At 36.6% G+C, this 15,623-nt stretch overlaps 1 protein-coding gene across 2 annotated transcripts in view; it reads right to left on the bottom strand.

The window, feature by feature from the left end:
- FKTN (fukutin) overlaps positions 1 to 15,623 on the bottom strand; it is a 70,906-nt gene that overhangs the window by 28,526 nt on the left and 26,757 nt on the right. For both annotated transcript variants that reach the window (XM_025360771.1, XM_025360770.1), the window contains exons 7-8: positions 13,135 to 13,267; positions 739 to 868 (exon numbers count right to left, since the gene is read on the bottom strand). In XM_025360771.1, the coding sequence (XP_025216556.1) occupies positions 739 to 868; positions 13,135 to 13,267 (263 nt within the window). The remainder of the gene's footprint in view (positions 1 to 738; positions 869 to 13,134; positions 13,268 to 15,623) is intronic.

The raw sequence follows: 15,623 nt of genomic DNA on the forward strand, positions 1-15,623 counted from the left end.
AGATATTAAATGGTAAATTCCAGAAATAATTCAGAAGTGTTAAATCAAATCTTTCAGGGCTCAGATCTAGCCTCTGCGAAACATTCCTTGATTTGCCCAGGAAGTTTTCAATAGTAGACTAACACTACATCATAATGACTACATCCTTCATCTCCCTTCATCTCATCATGTAGGCATTTTATCATCTCACACTATCATAAGAAGAACAGTGAGCACAGTAAAATAAGATATTCTGAGAGACAGAGAGATCACACTCACACAACTTTTATTATAGTATTGTTAAAACTGTTCCATTTTATTATTATTTATTGTTGTTCATCTCTTACTGTGCCTAATTTATAAATTAAACATCATCATAGGTATGTATGTATAGGGAAAAAGCATATATAGGGCTCAGTACTATCGAAGACTTCAGGCATCCACTGGTGGTCTTGGAATGTATTGCCCATGGATAAGGGGGGACTATTGTATAGTCTACATGTTCTGATATAAATTTTATACATATTATTTATAAATTTTAGTAAACACAAACATGGCCTTTCTAACATTCTTTTTTATAATTCTCAAATTAATTTCTTTAAGGAAATCAATAGATCCTTGCTGCATGCACTCATGTTTATTCTGTCTATACATATGACCCTTCAAATATCACTAATATTTTGTCATCTCAAGTAGAAATCCCTAAAGTGAGAGGACAAAAATGACAAAAAGACAAATGGAAAGTCGTAAGAATTTTACCTAGACAAGTTCCACTGCTCAGCCAGAATGGTACTCCCAATTTGTTTAATGTTTTCGCTGCTAGTTGCAGTAATTCCTTTGCACTCTTCCGAAAGGCCATGGCTTCCACAGTGTTATCATCAAGGTACTGCTACAGATATAATAAATCGTCAGCTATTACAGCCATTTCTAAATTGCTAGGAATCTTTCTGTGGCATCTGAATTAAATTTGAAAATTAACCCCAGGCTGGGTACAGTGGCTCATGCCTGTAATCCCAGAACTTTGAGAGGCCAAGGCAGGTGGATCACTTGGGGTCAGGAGTTCAAGACCAGCCTGGCCCACATGGCAAAGCCCATCTCTACTAAAAACACAAAAATTAGCTGAGAGTGGTGGACCATGCCTGTAGTTCCAGCTACTCAAGAGGCTGAGGCAAGAGAATCACTTGAACCTGGGAGGTGGAGGTTGCAGCAAGCCAAGATCACACCACTATACTCCAGCCTGGGTGACAGAATGAGACAGTCTCAAAAAAAAAAAAAAAAAGAAAGAAAAAGAGAAGAGAAAAAAAATAAAACTAACCCCATATAATCTTTTTTCTATTATAAAAACCACATTTTATAGTTACTTGTTTGTCCCACATTAAAATGAACACGTTAAGAGTAGATTCTTGGAGAGGTAAATTAAAAGGGAAAGAATAGAACCAGGATTCCCAAAGGCTGAGACATCCTTTTATCAGTTCCCTCCTCTACATTGCAATTTAGTAGCTGGACAGTCAGGATAAAAATAAGGCTAATTATGAGAGCTACAAACAGAGCTGAAACAAAATGAATTTAATAATGTTTTCACCATTCAGTGATTCTATTGGTCTTTAGAGACTGTGTAGTATAGTAGAAAGAGCCTGAGATTTTGAATCAGATTATCAAATCTAGCATACTTCTTTTTAGCTGTAATCATATGCACATCATCTTCACTTTCTATAAGGAAAGTGAATTCATTTTATCATTATATCTCCAGTGGGTAGAGTACTGTCTGAATACTTGTTGAATGAATGAAATAATGTAAGAATAAACAAATCTCTCCTATGTCTAATTTTCTCATTTTTGTTTAAAGATAATTATTATACTTCGTAGGACAGCTGTGAAGATTAAAGGAGAAAAATGTCTTGCAGATTGTAAGGCCATAGATACCATTTACTCATCTTGGTTTTCTGATTCTCTTCATTTTTAGAGTGTTCTGGAGCTGAGGAAAGCACTCTAAATTCTACAGTGATGCTTCGCTACCTATGGGACAAAATCTAAACTTCTTGTCCTGGTGGACATAAACACTGTGTTCTTGTTCCTGACTACTGGGATCCAGCCTCATCTGCACTCTCCTCACACTTCATTTTACAACTTGTAAACCCCCAAATATACCACAATAACTTGTAACTCCTCAAATATACCACAACTTTTCAAGCCTCCACACCTATTGTTTCCTTTGTCTGATATGGCCCTGACCAATAAAATCTTTCAACTCTCAGCTCCAACCTCTGCAAAACACTCTCTGATTGTCCCAGGAAGACGTATGTATTTATTTTTCCAATGTTCCTATTCAGGAAGTGTTTCTATTCAACATTTGTAGAACAAAGAATTATGTTTGGTTCTAGATATACAAAGACAAATGAATTATCTTTTTCCTTAACAAGCTTATGATAGTTACCACTTGTAAATACTTTTACTATAATTCATAACAGATTTAATCTTAATCATCAATTTTATTTGATATTCCCTCCACTAGACTGTAAAGATGGTTCCCTGAGGGCAAGTACAACATCTCTTCATCACTATATCTACAGGTTTAGAATGATGCCTGGCAAATAATGTCTGAAAAACACATACTAATGAATGGGCAAATGAATAAATGATTGACTAAGCCCCTCCCAGGCCTGCAACATCCTAAAATATCCTGTAATTCTTTTACAATATAGTAGGCAAGAATATAGATTCCTGATGGACTATACTTAAGCAAAAAGTACCCTACCTTCAGTAAGAAGAATTTCTTACAGATAAGTCATTGTCTACAGAATACACAAATTACACACGATCCCTTCATTTTGAATACATCCCTTTCCTCAAAGCCATAAATGCTCTTACAATAAATGACTGGAATGAGAGATACATGTTCTAATGCTTGTTGTAGTAGGAAAAGCCTGGAGTTAAGAGGTGGAGACCTAGGATTTAGTCCATGCTCAACCAACGACGACTGTGTTACTGACATCTTGAAAGATCAATTTTCTTACCTGTTAAGATAATCCTTGCCTTATTATACAGAGTGACTGAAAGGATTAAAAAGCAGATATGAAAAATTCGTGCTCTACAAAAACATCAGGTCTGATAGTTACCTCTTGCTGGTACTGCCGCCATATGGACATATTCCCACCCCAATCTACTTTTCCTAACATTGACACTCTCAGAAACTCCATTTCTCTTTTTTTTTTTTGGAGACAAAGTCTTCTCGCTCTGTTGCCCAGGCTGGAATGCACTGGCATGATCTTGGCTCGCTGCAACCTCCACCTCGTGGGTTCAAGTGATTCTTCTACCTCAGCCTCCCAAGTAGCCGGGATTACAAGTGCACACCACCATGTCCAGCTAATTTTTTTATTTTTTGTAGAGCCAGGGTTTCGCCATGTTGTCCAGGGAGGTCTCAAACTCCTGAGCTCAGGCAATCCAGCCACCTCGGCCTCCCAAAGTACTAGGATTACAGGCATGAGTCATGGCACCCGGCCCGAAATTCCATTTCTTAGAACTGATCCTTGTATGTGTTAAAGTGCATACATGCATACAGCTATATACCTTAAACATCTGTTACAAAATTTAAACATTTTAGTATACATACTTTTTTTTTCATTTAAAAATATCCTGCACAAGATAGATTAAAGACTTAAATGTAAAACCCAAAACTATAAAAACCCTGGAAGACAACCTAGGCAATACCATTTAGGACATAGGCACAGGCAAAAATAGGCACAGGCCAAAATAAATTGCAACAAAAGCAAACTGACAAATAGGATCTAATTAAAATAAAATGCTTCTGCATAGCAAAAGAAACTATCAACAGAGTAAACAGATAACCTACGGAATGGGAGAACATTTTTGCAAACTATGGTTTGCAAACCATAGATATTAGGTCTAATATCCAGCATCTATCAGGAACTTAAACAAATTTACAAGAAAAAAACCAAACAACCCCATTAAAAAGTGGGCAAAGGACACAAATAGACACTTTTCAAAAGACATACATGTGGCTAACAATCATATGAAAAAAGTTCAACATCACTGATCATTAGAAAATGCAATAAAAAACAATAAGATACTATCTAATACCAATCAGAATGGCTACTATAACAAGTAAAAAAAATAATAATAAAATAAAATAAAAAATCCCAGATATTGGTGAGGTTGTGGAGAAAAAGGAACACTTATACATGGTTGGTGGGAGTGTAAATTTGTTCAACCATTGTGGAAGACAGTGTGATGATTCCTCAATGACCTAAAGACAGAAATACCGTTTGAACCAACAATTCCATTATCAGGCATATACTGAAAGGAATATAAATCATGCATTCTATTATAAAGACACATACATATGTGTTCCCTGCAGCACTATTCACAATAGCAAAGGCATGGAATCAATCTAAATGCTCATCAATGACAGACTAGATAAAGAAAATGTAGTATATATACACCATGGAATACTATGCAGCCATAAACAAGATCATGTTATTTGCAGGGACATGGATGGAGCTGAAGGCCATTATCTCTAGCAAACTAACACAGGAACAGAAAACCAAATACTTCGTATTCTCACTTATAAGTGGGAGCTAAATGATGAGAACACATGGACACATAGAGGGGAACAACACACAGTAGGTCCTTTTGGAGGGTGGGAGGAGAGAGAGGATCAGGAAAAATAACTAATAGGTACTAGGCCTAATACTTGGGTGGTGAAATAATCTGTACAACTAACCCCCACAACACAAGTTTACCTATGTAACAAACTTGCACTTGTACCCCTGAACTTAAAAGTTAAAAATAAAATAAATAAGTAAACCAATAAAAATAAATCCCGAGTACAAATCTCAGGATTACTATACCTCTAAAAAAAAAAGACAAAATTAATATCCTAATTTAAATATCATGTTTGATTTTTCCTGTTCAGCCAATGAATGGGGACACAAAGCCCAAGAAGAATCCTGGAATCCAAAAGCACAAATCTTGTATCAAAGAATAAGATGACAGAAGGCACCAACTTTTATTGTAGATGAGGAAAGCAAGGCTCAGAAAATCACCCAAAATCTTAGAGCAAATTAGTAGAAGTAAAACAAGAATGTTGCTAACTAGATATTCCTAGGCCAGATGTACAGGTATTTCCAACTTTCCTTTTGGTTTTTCACTGATATTCAACAGGCTGGAGCTCATTAATTATCTTGTGATGGTTTTTGCTAAAACAAAATCAAATTCAGGAAAATGTATACTATTCTAGTTTTTGAACTTCATGGTAGATTGAGAAAATAATTAAAAGTAAATAAAGTCTCCCTCTCTTCCTGAACTATTCGATACTAAAACCATTAGATGCGGCAGAGCAAGAAAGGTTTTTGTGCAAAGGGATAGCCCGATATGGGGTGTCAGAGCCTGGGTACGTAATGAGAGCACCCACATGAAGAGGGCAGGAGAGTGTCCAGGGTGGGGAGTCAGAGCCCAAGCAGGGTGAGAAGAGCCTCTCTGCAGAAGAGCAGCCAGGTGTGGGAAGTCAGAGCCCGAACAGGGTAAGAAGAGTGCCTCTACCTGGGTGCAGTCCAGCAGGGTATAGCAGTGCCCAGGTAGGGTAAGAACAGCCACGTGGTGGGGGCAGGAAGGGGAGGACACGTGTTGGAAGACTGGTTACATACAGGGCGACTGAACAAGTAAACATTAAGGACAATGGGAGTCAGGTTTCTCAGGATTTGAGAAGGGAGTCGCAAATATGGAAATGAACTCTGTTGTTTAATTGGAACTTTGGACTGGAGATATCAATGTGAATTCAGAGGTTTCAATACATAGATACAGAAATAAATACACACAGACATACACACCCTACCCTCGTCCACTGAGAGAAACTTTCTGCAGCAAAACCCAAATAGCAATGGGTACACCTGGCATCCAGATCTTGGCTTCTAAAAGGAAACAGGACTTAAAGAAATGGCTGATCCCAGGGTGGAGGCAGGAAAATTATAAGATGAACCCAGAATATCTTATAGTGCCAAAAAGTAATAAAGTGTTCAAAAAATAATGGAGACAAGTAAAAAGACACAGCATTGTGAAGGAGTTTCTACTGGCCAAATATGGAACAATCTGAAGATCAAAATACATAATGAAAATAATGGACTATAACCTATAGGGTAAAATAGGAAACCATGAATTTATATTGATATGAACAAGTAAATTGAAAATGTAATGAGGAAAACAATATTTACATAGTTTTAAAGTAACTTCTTGCCAGACGCTTATTATTATAAAGGAAAAAACCAGAAACTTCATAGTGGTAAAGATATGAAGTTTCAGATAGCACTTTAATCAGGTGAACAATGTGAATATCAACAGTAATGGGACAAATCAAAATTATGCAGTGCCCAGTGAGATGTAATGAGAGCACAGCACCACTTCTATACCTTCTAAAGAAGTATAACCTAAATCTAACATGAGGAACCCCCAGACAAACCCCAAATGAAGGACACTGCACAAAACATCTGGCTTGTAATCTTCAGAAGTATTAGTCATGAAAGTAATAAAAGAACTGAGAAACTGTCCCAGACAGAAGAAGACTAAGGAGACAGGAAAATTAAGACAACGTGTGATTTTGAATTGAATCCTTTTATTACAAAGGTTATTACTGGGACAACTGACAAAACTTGAATAGGGATTAAATGGTAAAAATGTACATGTTAATTTCCTAGCTTTCATATCAGGGCATGTAGAGAATGTTCCCCTGTTTTAAAAAATACTAAATTTTTTGAAGTTGTGGGACATCTGGTCAACATCTTACTCCCAAGTGGTTCAGGAAAAAAAAAAAAGCTATTGGGACTGTACTTGCAGCTTTTATGTATTTAAAAGTGTTTTTTAAAAATTATTTTTAAAAAAGACAGGAGGCTGGTTTATGAGATCTATTAGATTAATTCATTGCTTGTTTTACACCAAAGCATTACATTTAAGACTGTTTGGCGCCATCAAGTGTTCAAATACATGTATGTTCACTTTAATTTGAAAACTGACCCTACTGGAGCTTTTCTTTGTGCCAGGTACAGTAGATACTGGGCCAACACAGGTAAATAAAAGAACACTCCTGTTATCAAGCAGTTCATAAAATTTGGTAAGAGGACGAGACAGATATTCATAATTCACTGTGATAATTGCTATAATAGACATGACAACCACAGCAAACTCCCTTAGGACAGGAAGAGCGGTCAAGTTTAAGCACAAAACTCCATCTCTTCTAGTACCTGTTATTATGTGGTAGGCATATGTCAGGCAGCACTTTTCTACTAGAGTAGGCCCACCCATGCATGTGGTTTTTCAGCTTTTTATTCATGAGGCTGGCTGCATAAATTTCACAGCTCCACAACGACTTAAGGAAACAGGGCTAGGAAGGCCCACTTGGGTTTAGGTGCCACTCGGCTTTAGGTGCCAGTACACTGGATTAGAGAAACCTCAGATTTGTGGGTCTTGGGCACTTGACAGTAACATACTTCATTTTTATATCCCTCATGGATACAGCTTTCTTGGCAGGGAACCCCAGAAAATAAAGGGCAAGTGAAAGAATTCGGGTACCAAAACGCCACTGTAAATTTGCCTGTTTTCACTGTATCTCTGTGTTTCATGTCATCTCTTAGAGCTGAACTTTCATGCCTCTCAAAATCATTTTTATATCCCCAGGGCCAGAAGCCAGGGGAACACAATAAATGTGTATTGAATTGAAAGCTGCAGTAAGAGAATAAAGTTTTAAAAGCACTTGGTCTTTGTGTAGCATTTATCTTCAAAAACCTTCATAAACGCAAAAAAAAATCATATTCAATGCCAATGCTGAAACAAACTGTATTTTCATGAAGTCTTTTCTAAATCTACATAGTCCATCTTCTATAGTGGCTTTATCCTACTTGGACTGAGAATACACCACTTTTTACAAAGTCAATGGGCTATCTTAACTCAAGGCAGAAGCCAGTGCTAAATCTATTAAAGTTATGCAGAGAAAGTCCTAAACGAAATGAAAGAGATGAAAACCATGACACGAGAAATACGTGACAAATGCACAAGCTTCAGTAACCGACTCGATCAACTGGAAGAAAGAGTATCAGCGATTGAGGATCAAATGAATGAAATGAAGCGAGAAGAGAAACCAAAAGAAAAAAGAAGAAAAAGAAATGAACAAAGCCTGCAAGAAGTATGGGATTATGTAAAAAGACCAAATCTACGTCTGATTGGGGTGCCTGAAAGTGAGGGGGAAAATGGAACCAAGTTGGAAAACACTCTTCAGGATATCATCCAGGAGAACTTCCCCAACCTAGTAGGGCAGGCCAACATTCAAATCCAGGAAATACAGAGAACGCCACAAAGATACTCCTCGAGAAGAGCAACTCCAAGACACATAATTGCCAGATTCACCAAAGTTGAAATGAAGGAAAAAATCTTAAGGGCAGCCAGAGAGAAAGGTCGGGTTACCCACAAAGGGAAGCCCATCAGACTCACAGCAGATCTCTCGGCAGAAACTCTCCAAGCCAGAAGAGAGTGGGGGCCAATATTCAACATTCTTAAAGAAAAGAATTTTAAACCCAGAATTTCATATCCAGCCAAACTAAGTTTCATAAGTGAAGGAGAAATACAATCCTTTACAGATAAGCAAATGCTTAGAGATTTTGTCACCACTAGGCCTGCCTTACAAGAGACCCTGAAGGAAGCACTAAACATGGAAAGGAACAACCGGTACCAGCCATCTCAAAAACATGCCAAAATGTAAAGACCATCGAGGCTAGGAAGAAACTGCATCAACTAACGAGCAAAATAACCAGTTAATATCATAATGGCAGGATCAAGTTCACACATAACAATATTAACCTTAAATGTAAATGGACTAAATGCTCCAATTAAGAGACACAGACTGGCAAACTGGATAAAGAGTCAAGACCCATCAGTCTGCTGTATTCAGGAGACCCATCTCACACGCAGAGACATACATAGGCTCAAAATAAAGGGATGGAGGAAGATTTACCAAGCAAATGGAGAACAAAAAAAAGCGGGGGTTGCAATACTAGTCTCTGATAAAACAGACTTTAAACCATCAAAGATCAAAAGAGACAAAGAAGGCCATTACATAATGGTAAAGGGATCAATTCAACAGGAAGAGCTAACTATCCTAAATATATATGCACCCAATACAGGAGCACCCAGATTCATAAAGCAAGTCCTTAGAGACTTACAAAGAGACTTAGACTCCCATACAATAATAATGGGAGACTTCAACACTCCACTGTCAACATTAGACAGATCAACGAGACAGAAAGTGAACAAGGATATCCAGGAATTGAACTCATCTCTGCAGCAAGCAGACCTAATAGACATCTATAGAACTCTCCACCCCAAATCAACAGAATATACATTCTTCTCAGCACCACATCGTACTTACTCCAAAATTGACCACGTAATTGGAAGTAAAGCACTCCTCAGCAAATGTGCAAGAACAGAAATTATAACAAACTGTCTCTCAGACCACAGTGCAATCAAACTAGAACTCAGGACTAAGAAACTCAATCAAAACCGCTCAACTACATGGAAACTGAACAACCTGCTCCTGAATGACTACTGGGTACATAACGAAATGAAGGCAGAAATAAAGATGTTCTTTGAAACCAATGAGAACAAAGATACAACATACCAGAATCTCTGGGACACATTTAAAGCAGTGTGTAGAGGGAAATTTATAGCACTAAATGCCCACAAGAGAAAGCAGGAAAGATCTAAAATTGACACTCTAACATCGCAATTAAAAGAACTAGAGAAGCAAGAGCAAACACATTCAAAAGCTAGCAGAAGGCAAGAAATAACTAAGATCAGAGCAGAACTGAAGGAGATAGAGACACAAAAAACCCTCCAAAAAATCAATGAATCCAGGAGTTGGTTTTTTGAAAAGATCAACAAAATTGATAGACCACTAGCAAGACTAATAAAGAAGAAAAGAGAGAAGAATCAAATCGACACAATTAAAAATGATAAAGGGGATATCACCACCGACCCCACAGAAATACAAACTACCATCAGAGAATACTATAAACACCTCTACGCAAATAAACTGGAAAATCTAGAAGAAATGGATAATTTCCTGGACACTTACACTCTTCCAAGACTAAACCAGGAAGAAGTTGAATCCCTGAATAGACCAATAGCAGGCTCTGAAATTGAGGCAACAATTAATAGCCTACCAACCAAAAAAAGTCCAGGACCAGATGGATTCACAGCTGAATTCTACCAGAGGTACAAGGAGGAGTTGGTACCATTCCTTCTGAAACTATTCCAATCAATAGAAAAAGAGGGAATCCTCCCTAACTCATTTTATGAGGCCAACATCATCCTGATACCAAAGCCTGGCAGAGATACAACAAAAAAAGAGAATTTTAGACCAATATCCCTGATGAACATCGATGCAAAAATCCTCAGTAAAATACTGGCAAACCGGATTCAGCAACACATCAAAAAGCTTATCCACCATGATCAAGTGGGCTTCATCCCTGGGATGCAAGGCTGGTTCAACATTCGCAAATCAATAAACATAATCCAGCATATAAACAGAACCAAAGATAAGAACCACATGATTATTTCAATAGATGCAGAAAAGGCTTTTGACAAAATTCAACAGCCCTTCATGCTAAAAACGCTCAATAAATTCGGTATTGATGGAACGTACCTCAAAATCATAAGAGCTATTTATGAGAAACCCACAGTCAATATCATACTGAATGGGCAAAAACTGGAAAAATTCCCTTTGAAAACTGGCACAAGACAGGGATGCCCTCTCTCACCACTCCTATTCAACATAGTGTTGGAAGTTCTGGCTAGGGCAATCAGGCAAGAGAAAGAAATCAAGGGTATTCAGTTAGGAAAAGAAGAAGTCAAATTGTCCCTGTTTGCAGATGACATGATTGTATATTTAGAAAACCCCACTGCCTCGGCCCAAAATCTCCTTAAGCTGATAAGCAACTTCAGCAAAGTCTCAGGATACAAAATTAATGTGCAAAAATCACAAGCATTCTTATACACCAGTAACAGACAAACAGAGAGCCAAATCATGAATGAACTTCCATTCACAATTGCTTCAAAGAGAATAAAATACCTAGTAATCCAACTTACAAGGGATGTAAAGGACCTCTTCAAGGAGAACTACAAACCACTGCTCAGTGAAATAAAAGAGGACACAAACAAATGGAAGAACATACCATGCTCATGGATAGGAAGAATCAATATCGTGAAAATGGCCATACTGCCCAAGGTAATTTATAGATTCAATGCCATCCCCATCAAGCTACCAATGAGTTTCTTCACAGAATTGGAAAAAACTGCTTTAAAGTTCATATGGAACCAAAAAAGAGCCCGCATCTCCAAGACAATCCTAAGTCAAAAGAACAAAGCTGGAGGCATCACACTACCTGACTTCAAACTATACTACAAGGCTACAGTAACCAAAACAGCATGGTACTGGTACCAAAACAGAGATATAGACCAATGGAACAGAACAGAGTCCTCAGAAATAATACCACACATCTACAGCCATCTGATCTTTGACAAACCTGAGAGAAACAAGAAATGGGGAAAGGATTCCCTATTTAATAAATGGTGCTGGGAAAATTGGCTAGCCATAAGTAGAAAGCTGAAACTGGATCCTTTCCTTACTCCTTATACGAAAATTAATTCAAGATGGATTAGAGACTTAAATGTTAGACCTAATACCATAAAAATCCTAGAGGAAAACCTAGGTAGTACCATTCAGGACATAGGCATGGGCAAAGACTTCATGTCTAAAACACCAAAAGCAACGGCAGCAAAAGCCAAAATTGACAAATGGGATCTCATTAAACTAAAGAGCTTCTGCACAGCAAAAGAAACTACCATCAGAGTGAACAGGCAACCTACAGAATGGGAGAAAATTTTTGCAATCTACTCATCTGACAAAGGGCTAATATCCAGAATCTACAAAGAACTCAAACAAATTTACAAGAAAAAAACAAACAACCCCATCAAAAAGTGGGCAAAGGATATGAATAGACATTTCTCAAAAGAAGACATTCATACAGCCAACAAACACATGAAAAAATGCTCATCATCACTGGCCATCAGAGAAATGCAAATCAAAACCACAATGAGATACCATCTCACACCAGTTAGAATGGCGATCATTCAAAAGTCAGGAAACAACAGGTGCTGGAGAGGATGTGGAGAAATAGGAACACTTTTACACTGTTGGTGGGATTGTAAACTAGTTCAACCATTATGGAAAACAGTATGGCGATTCCTCAAGGATCTAGAACTAGATGTACCATATGACCCAGCCATCCCATTACTGGGTATATACCCAAAGGATTATAAATTATGCTGCTATAAAGACACATGCACACGTATGTTTATTGCAGCACTATTCACAATAGCAAAGACTTGGAATCAACCCAAATGTCCATCAGTGACAGATTGGATTAAGAAAATGTGGCATATATACACCATGGAATACTATGCAGCCATAAAAAAGGATGAGTTTGTGTCCTTTGTAGGGACATGGATGCAGCTGGAATCCATCATTCTTAGCAAACTATCACAAGAACAGAAAACCAAACACCGCATGTTCTCACTCATAGGTGGGAACTGAACAATGAGATCACTTGGACTCAGGAAGGGGAACATCACACACCGGGGCCTATCATGGGGAGGGGGGAGGGGGGAGGGATTGCATTGGGAGTTATACCTGATGTAAATGACGAGTTGATGGGTGCAGCACACCAACAAGGCACAAGTATACATATGTAACAAACCTGCACGTTATGCACATGTACCCTACAACTTACAGTATAATAATAATAAATAAATTTTAAAAATAAATAAATAAATAAATAAAAATAAAAATAAAATAAAAAAAGAAAAAATAAATAAATAAATATCAACCTATTGACTTAGGAAATAGTTTCTTAAGGTTAATTTTTAATCTACTTTTTAAAAAACTGAAAGAAAACAATCTAGAAGAAAAGAGACATATCAAAAAAGGATGTTTACTTTTCTATTTTCCATAAGCCCCTTCATCTTCCCACCCTCAAATATTAAAAATAATCCCAACATTTTCTTTAATTTAAAAGTACACATTTGGTTGTCTCTAACCTGAAAGAATGCTCGAGCTTCTTTATATCTACACTCAATAAACCTAGAGTGTGGCACTTCTTCTACAAAGTGCATTGGATCCTTTGGAATGAGAACTTCCAGTCCATCAACAGTAACTTGCTGTAACTCTGGCCTGAAAACAAAAGTTAAGATTTATTAATGAGGGGTCAGGGAAAAGGGGAGGGAGACCATTAGGACAAATACCTAATGCATGCAGAGCTTAAAACCTAGATAACAGGTTGACACGTGCAGCAAACTACCATGGCACATGTATACCTATGTAACAAACCTGCACGTTCAGTAGATGTATCCCACTACTTAAAGTAAAATTTTAAAAAATAATAATAATAAATAATTTTTAAAAGATTTATTAAAAGGATTTAACCCAGAATACTGGCAGCCCCTTACAAATATCAAACATTAGCAAAATACCTAAACATCAAGCATAGTTTCATCAATTATATCAGATATCAATTAGCAATTTTAATAAGACCTTGAAAAATCTGACCTCAAACAGTTGAGTTTTAATTATTTTAGTTAATGTATTTATGTATTAATATAGTTGTACTTGTTCATATACACTTTGGCATTTTAAGCAGAAACAAAAGTTTTATGACATAATTTTTAATTATCAGTTTACTTTTAGAGAAGTAAATGTTTTTAACACTTAAGTCACACAAGTTAATTACAATGGCCTGAGAATCTCATTAATGGGTAAAATGCTAATCTGCAAATCTATCTTATGTATTTCGGATCCCATACTCTAAAAATATTATTTGAGAGTTTTCCATTCCTATTCATATAAAATTGTACAATGTAGAGATAGCTTTTATCTATTGCTACACATTTATATTTAATAAGTAATTGACAATTTTGAACCTTACTGAGTTATTAAACTTTGAAATAAATTTGCAAAGCTTTAAAAAACTAAAAGATAATGTCTCCCTAAAGAAGGTTATTCGAAATACAGAATAAGAAAGAAACATGCAAAAAAGTGGTAAGAGAACAGTGAGTACTAAAATTTTTGATTAAAATAAGAGAAGTCAATAATAAAAACAAAGTATTTTTCTCCATCTCTACTCATTTTTTTTTTTTTTTTTGGTCATTTCATTTTGAAAATACGGCTTGCTTAAGAAAATTTTGACTTTCAATACACAAAAAAAATACAGAAGACTTCAGTTTTGAATACCTTTTTCAGTCATTCTCAAATATGTGACTTTAAGTACTAACAAGGCGGCAATCTCACATGGTTCCAGATAGAAAGACAGAGAGAAAACATATATATATATATATATTTTAAAGAAGGCAAGAATAAACATACTCTTACACTTCTCAAGCGTAACAGATAAGAATTATCTCACTGGAAGCTGCTAAGAAGGAGTTTTTAATGTGAAAATCCTTACAAATATTTACTGCTACCTTTACATCAGATTCTGCTATTCAAAGTAGACTGTAATATCATTATTGCTGATTTCAAAAGGAGAATAAAAGGGATAATTCTAGGTTAGAAACTTCATACTCCAAGTATAACTTCAAGAATGTTTTTAGTCCTGTAATTGTTAACATTACAAACTAAACCTAATCAAATTTTACATGAGTTCCTTCAAATAACTGTTTCTCACAAGAAACATTTTTATTATTGCAATAGCCAAAGATAAATTATTGCATATGGTTTTAAAAAATATACAGGAAAGTGCATAACATAAAGGCACAAAATAATGAATTTTAAAGTAAATACCAAAGTCTCCACCACAGAAATAAAATTCTTCCAGCTTCCCTGTAGTTCTCTGTGTCCTCTATCTAGTCTTTTTTGGTACCTCTTGCTTAGCCTTCTTAATACTTTTACTGTAAGGGTATACATCTATGAACATAATTTAGCAGGTGTTTGAATTTTTTATAAAAGTAATAATATAATTTGGATTCTTTTGTGCCTTGTGTCATTCAGCATTGCAGGATTCATCCACAATGTGCAAAGAACTCTAGTTTATTTTTCCCTGCTGTGTAATATTTCATTGTATGAATATATATATATCAAAAATTATTTATCCCTTTATAGTTGTTGTTTTTTGTTTCTTTTTTTTTGAGACAGAGTCTTGCTCTGTTGCCCAGGCTAGAGTGCAGTATCACAATCTTGGCTCACTGCAACCTCCGCCTCCAGGGCTCAAGCAATTCTCCTGCCTCAGCCTCCCCAGTAGCTGGGATTACAGGCACTTGCCATAATGCACGGATAATTTTTGTATTTTTTGTAGAGATGAGGTTTCACCACATTGGCCAGGCTGGTCTGGAACTCCTGACCTCAGGTAATCCGCCCGCCTCGGCCTCCCAAAGTGCTGGGATTATGTGCATGAGTCACAGGGCCCAGCCAATCCTTTTATTGTTGAAGGACATTTGGTTTGCTTCTAATTTGGAGGCATTAAGAACAATGTTACTATAAATACTTATATAAATTATATATTAGATTTCAATACTCAAATGTAAAAACACTGCAA

This window comes from Theropithecus gelada, chromosome 15, assembly GCF_003255815.1.
Source record: "Theropithecus gelada isolate Dixy chromosome 15, Tgel_1.0, whole genome shotgun sequence".
Taxonomy (NCBI): Eukaryota; Metazoa; Chordata; class Mammalia; order Primates; family Cercopithecidae; genus Theropithecus; species Theropithecus gelada.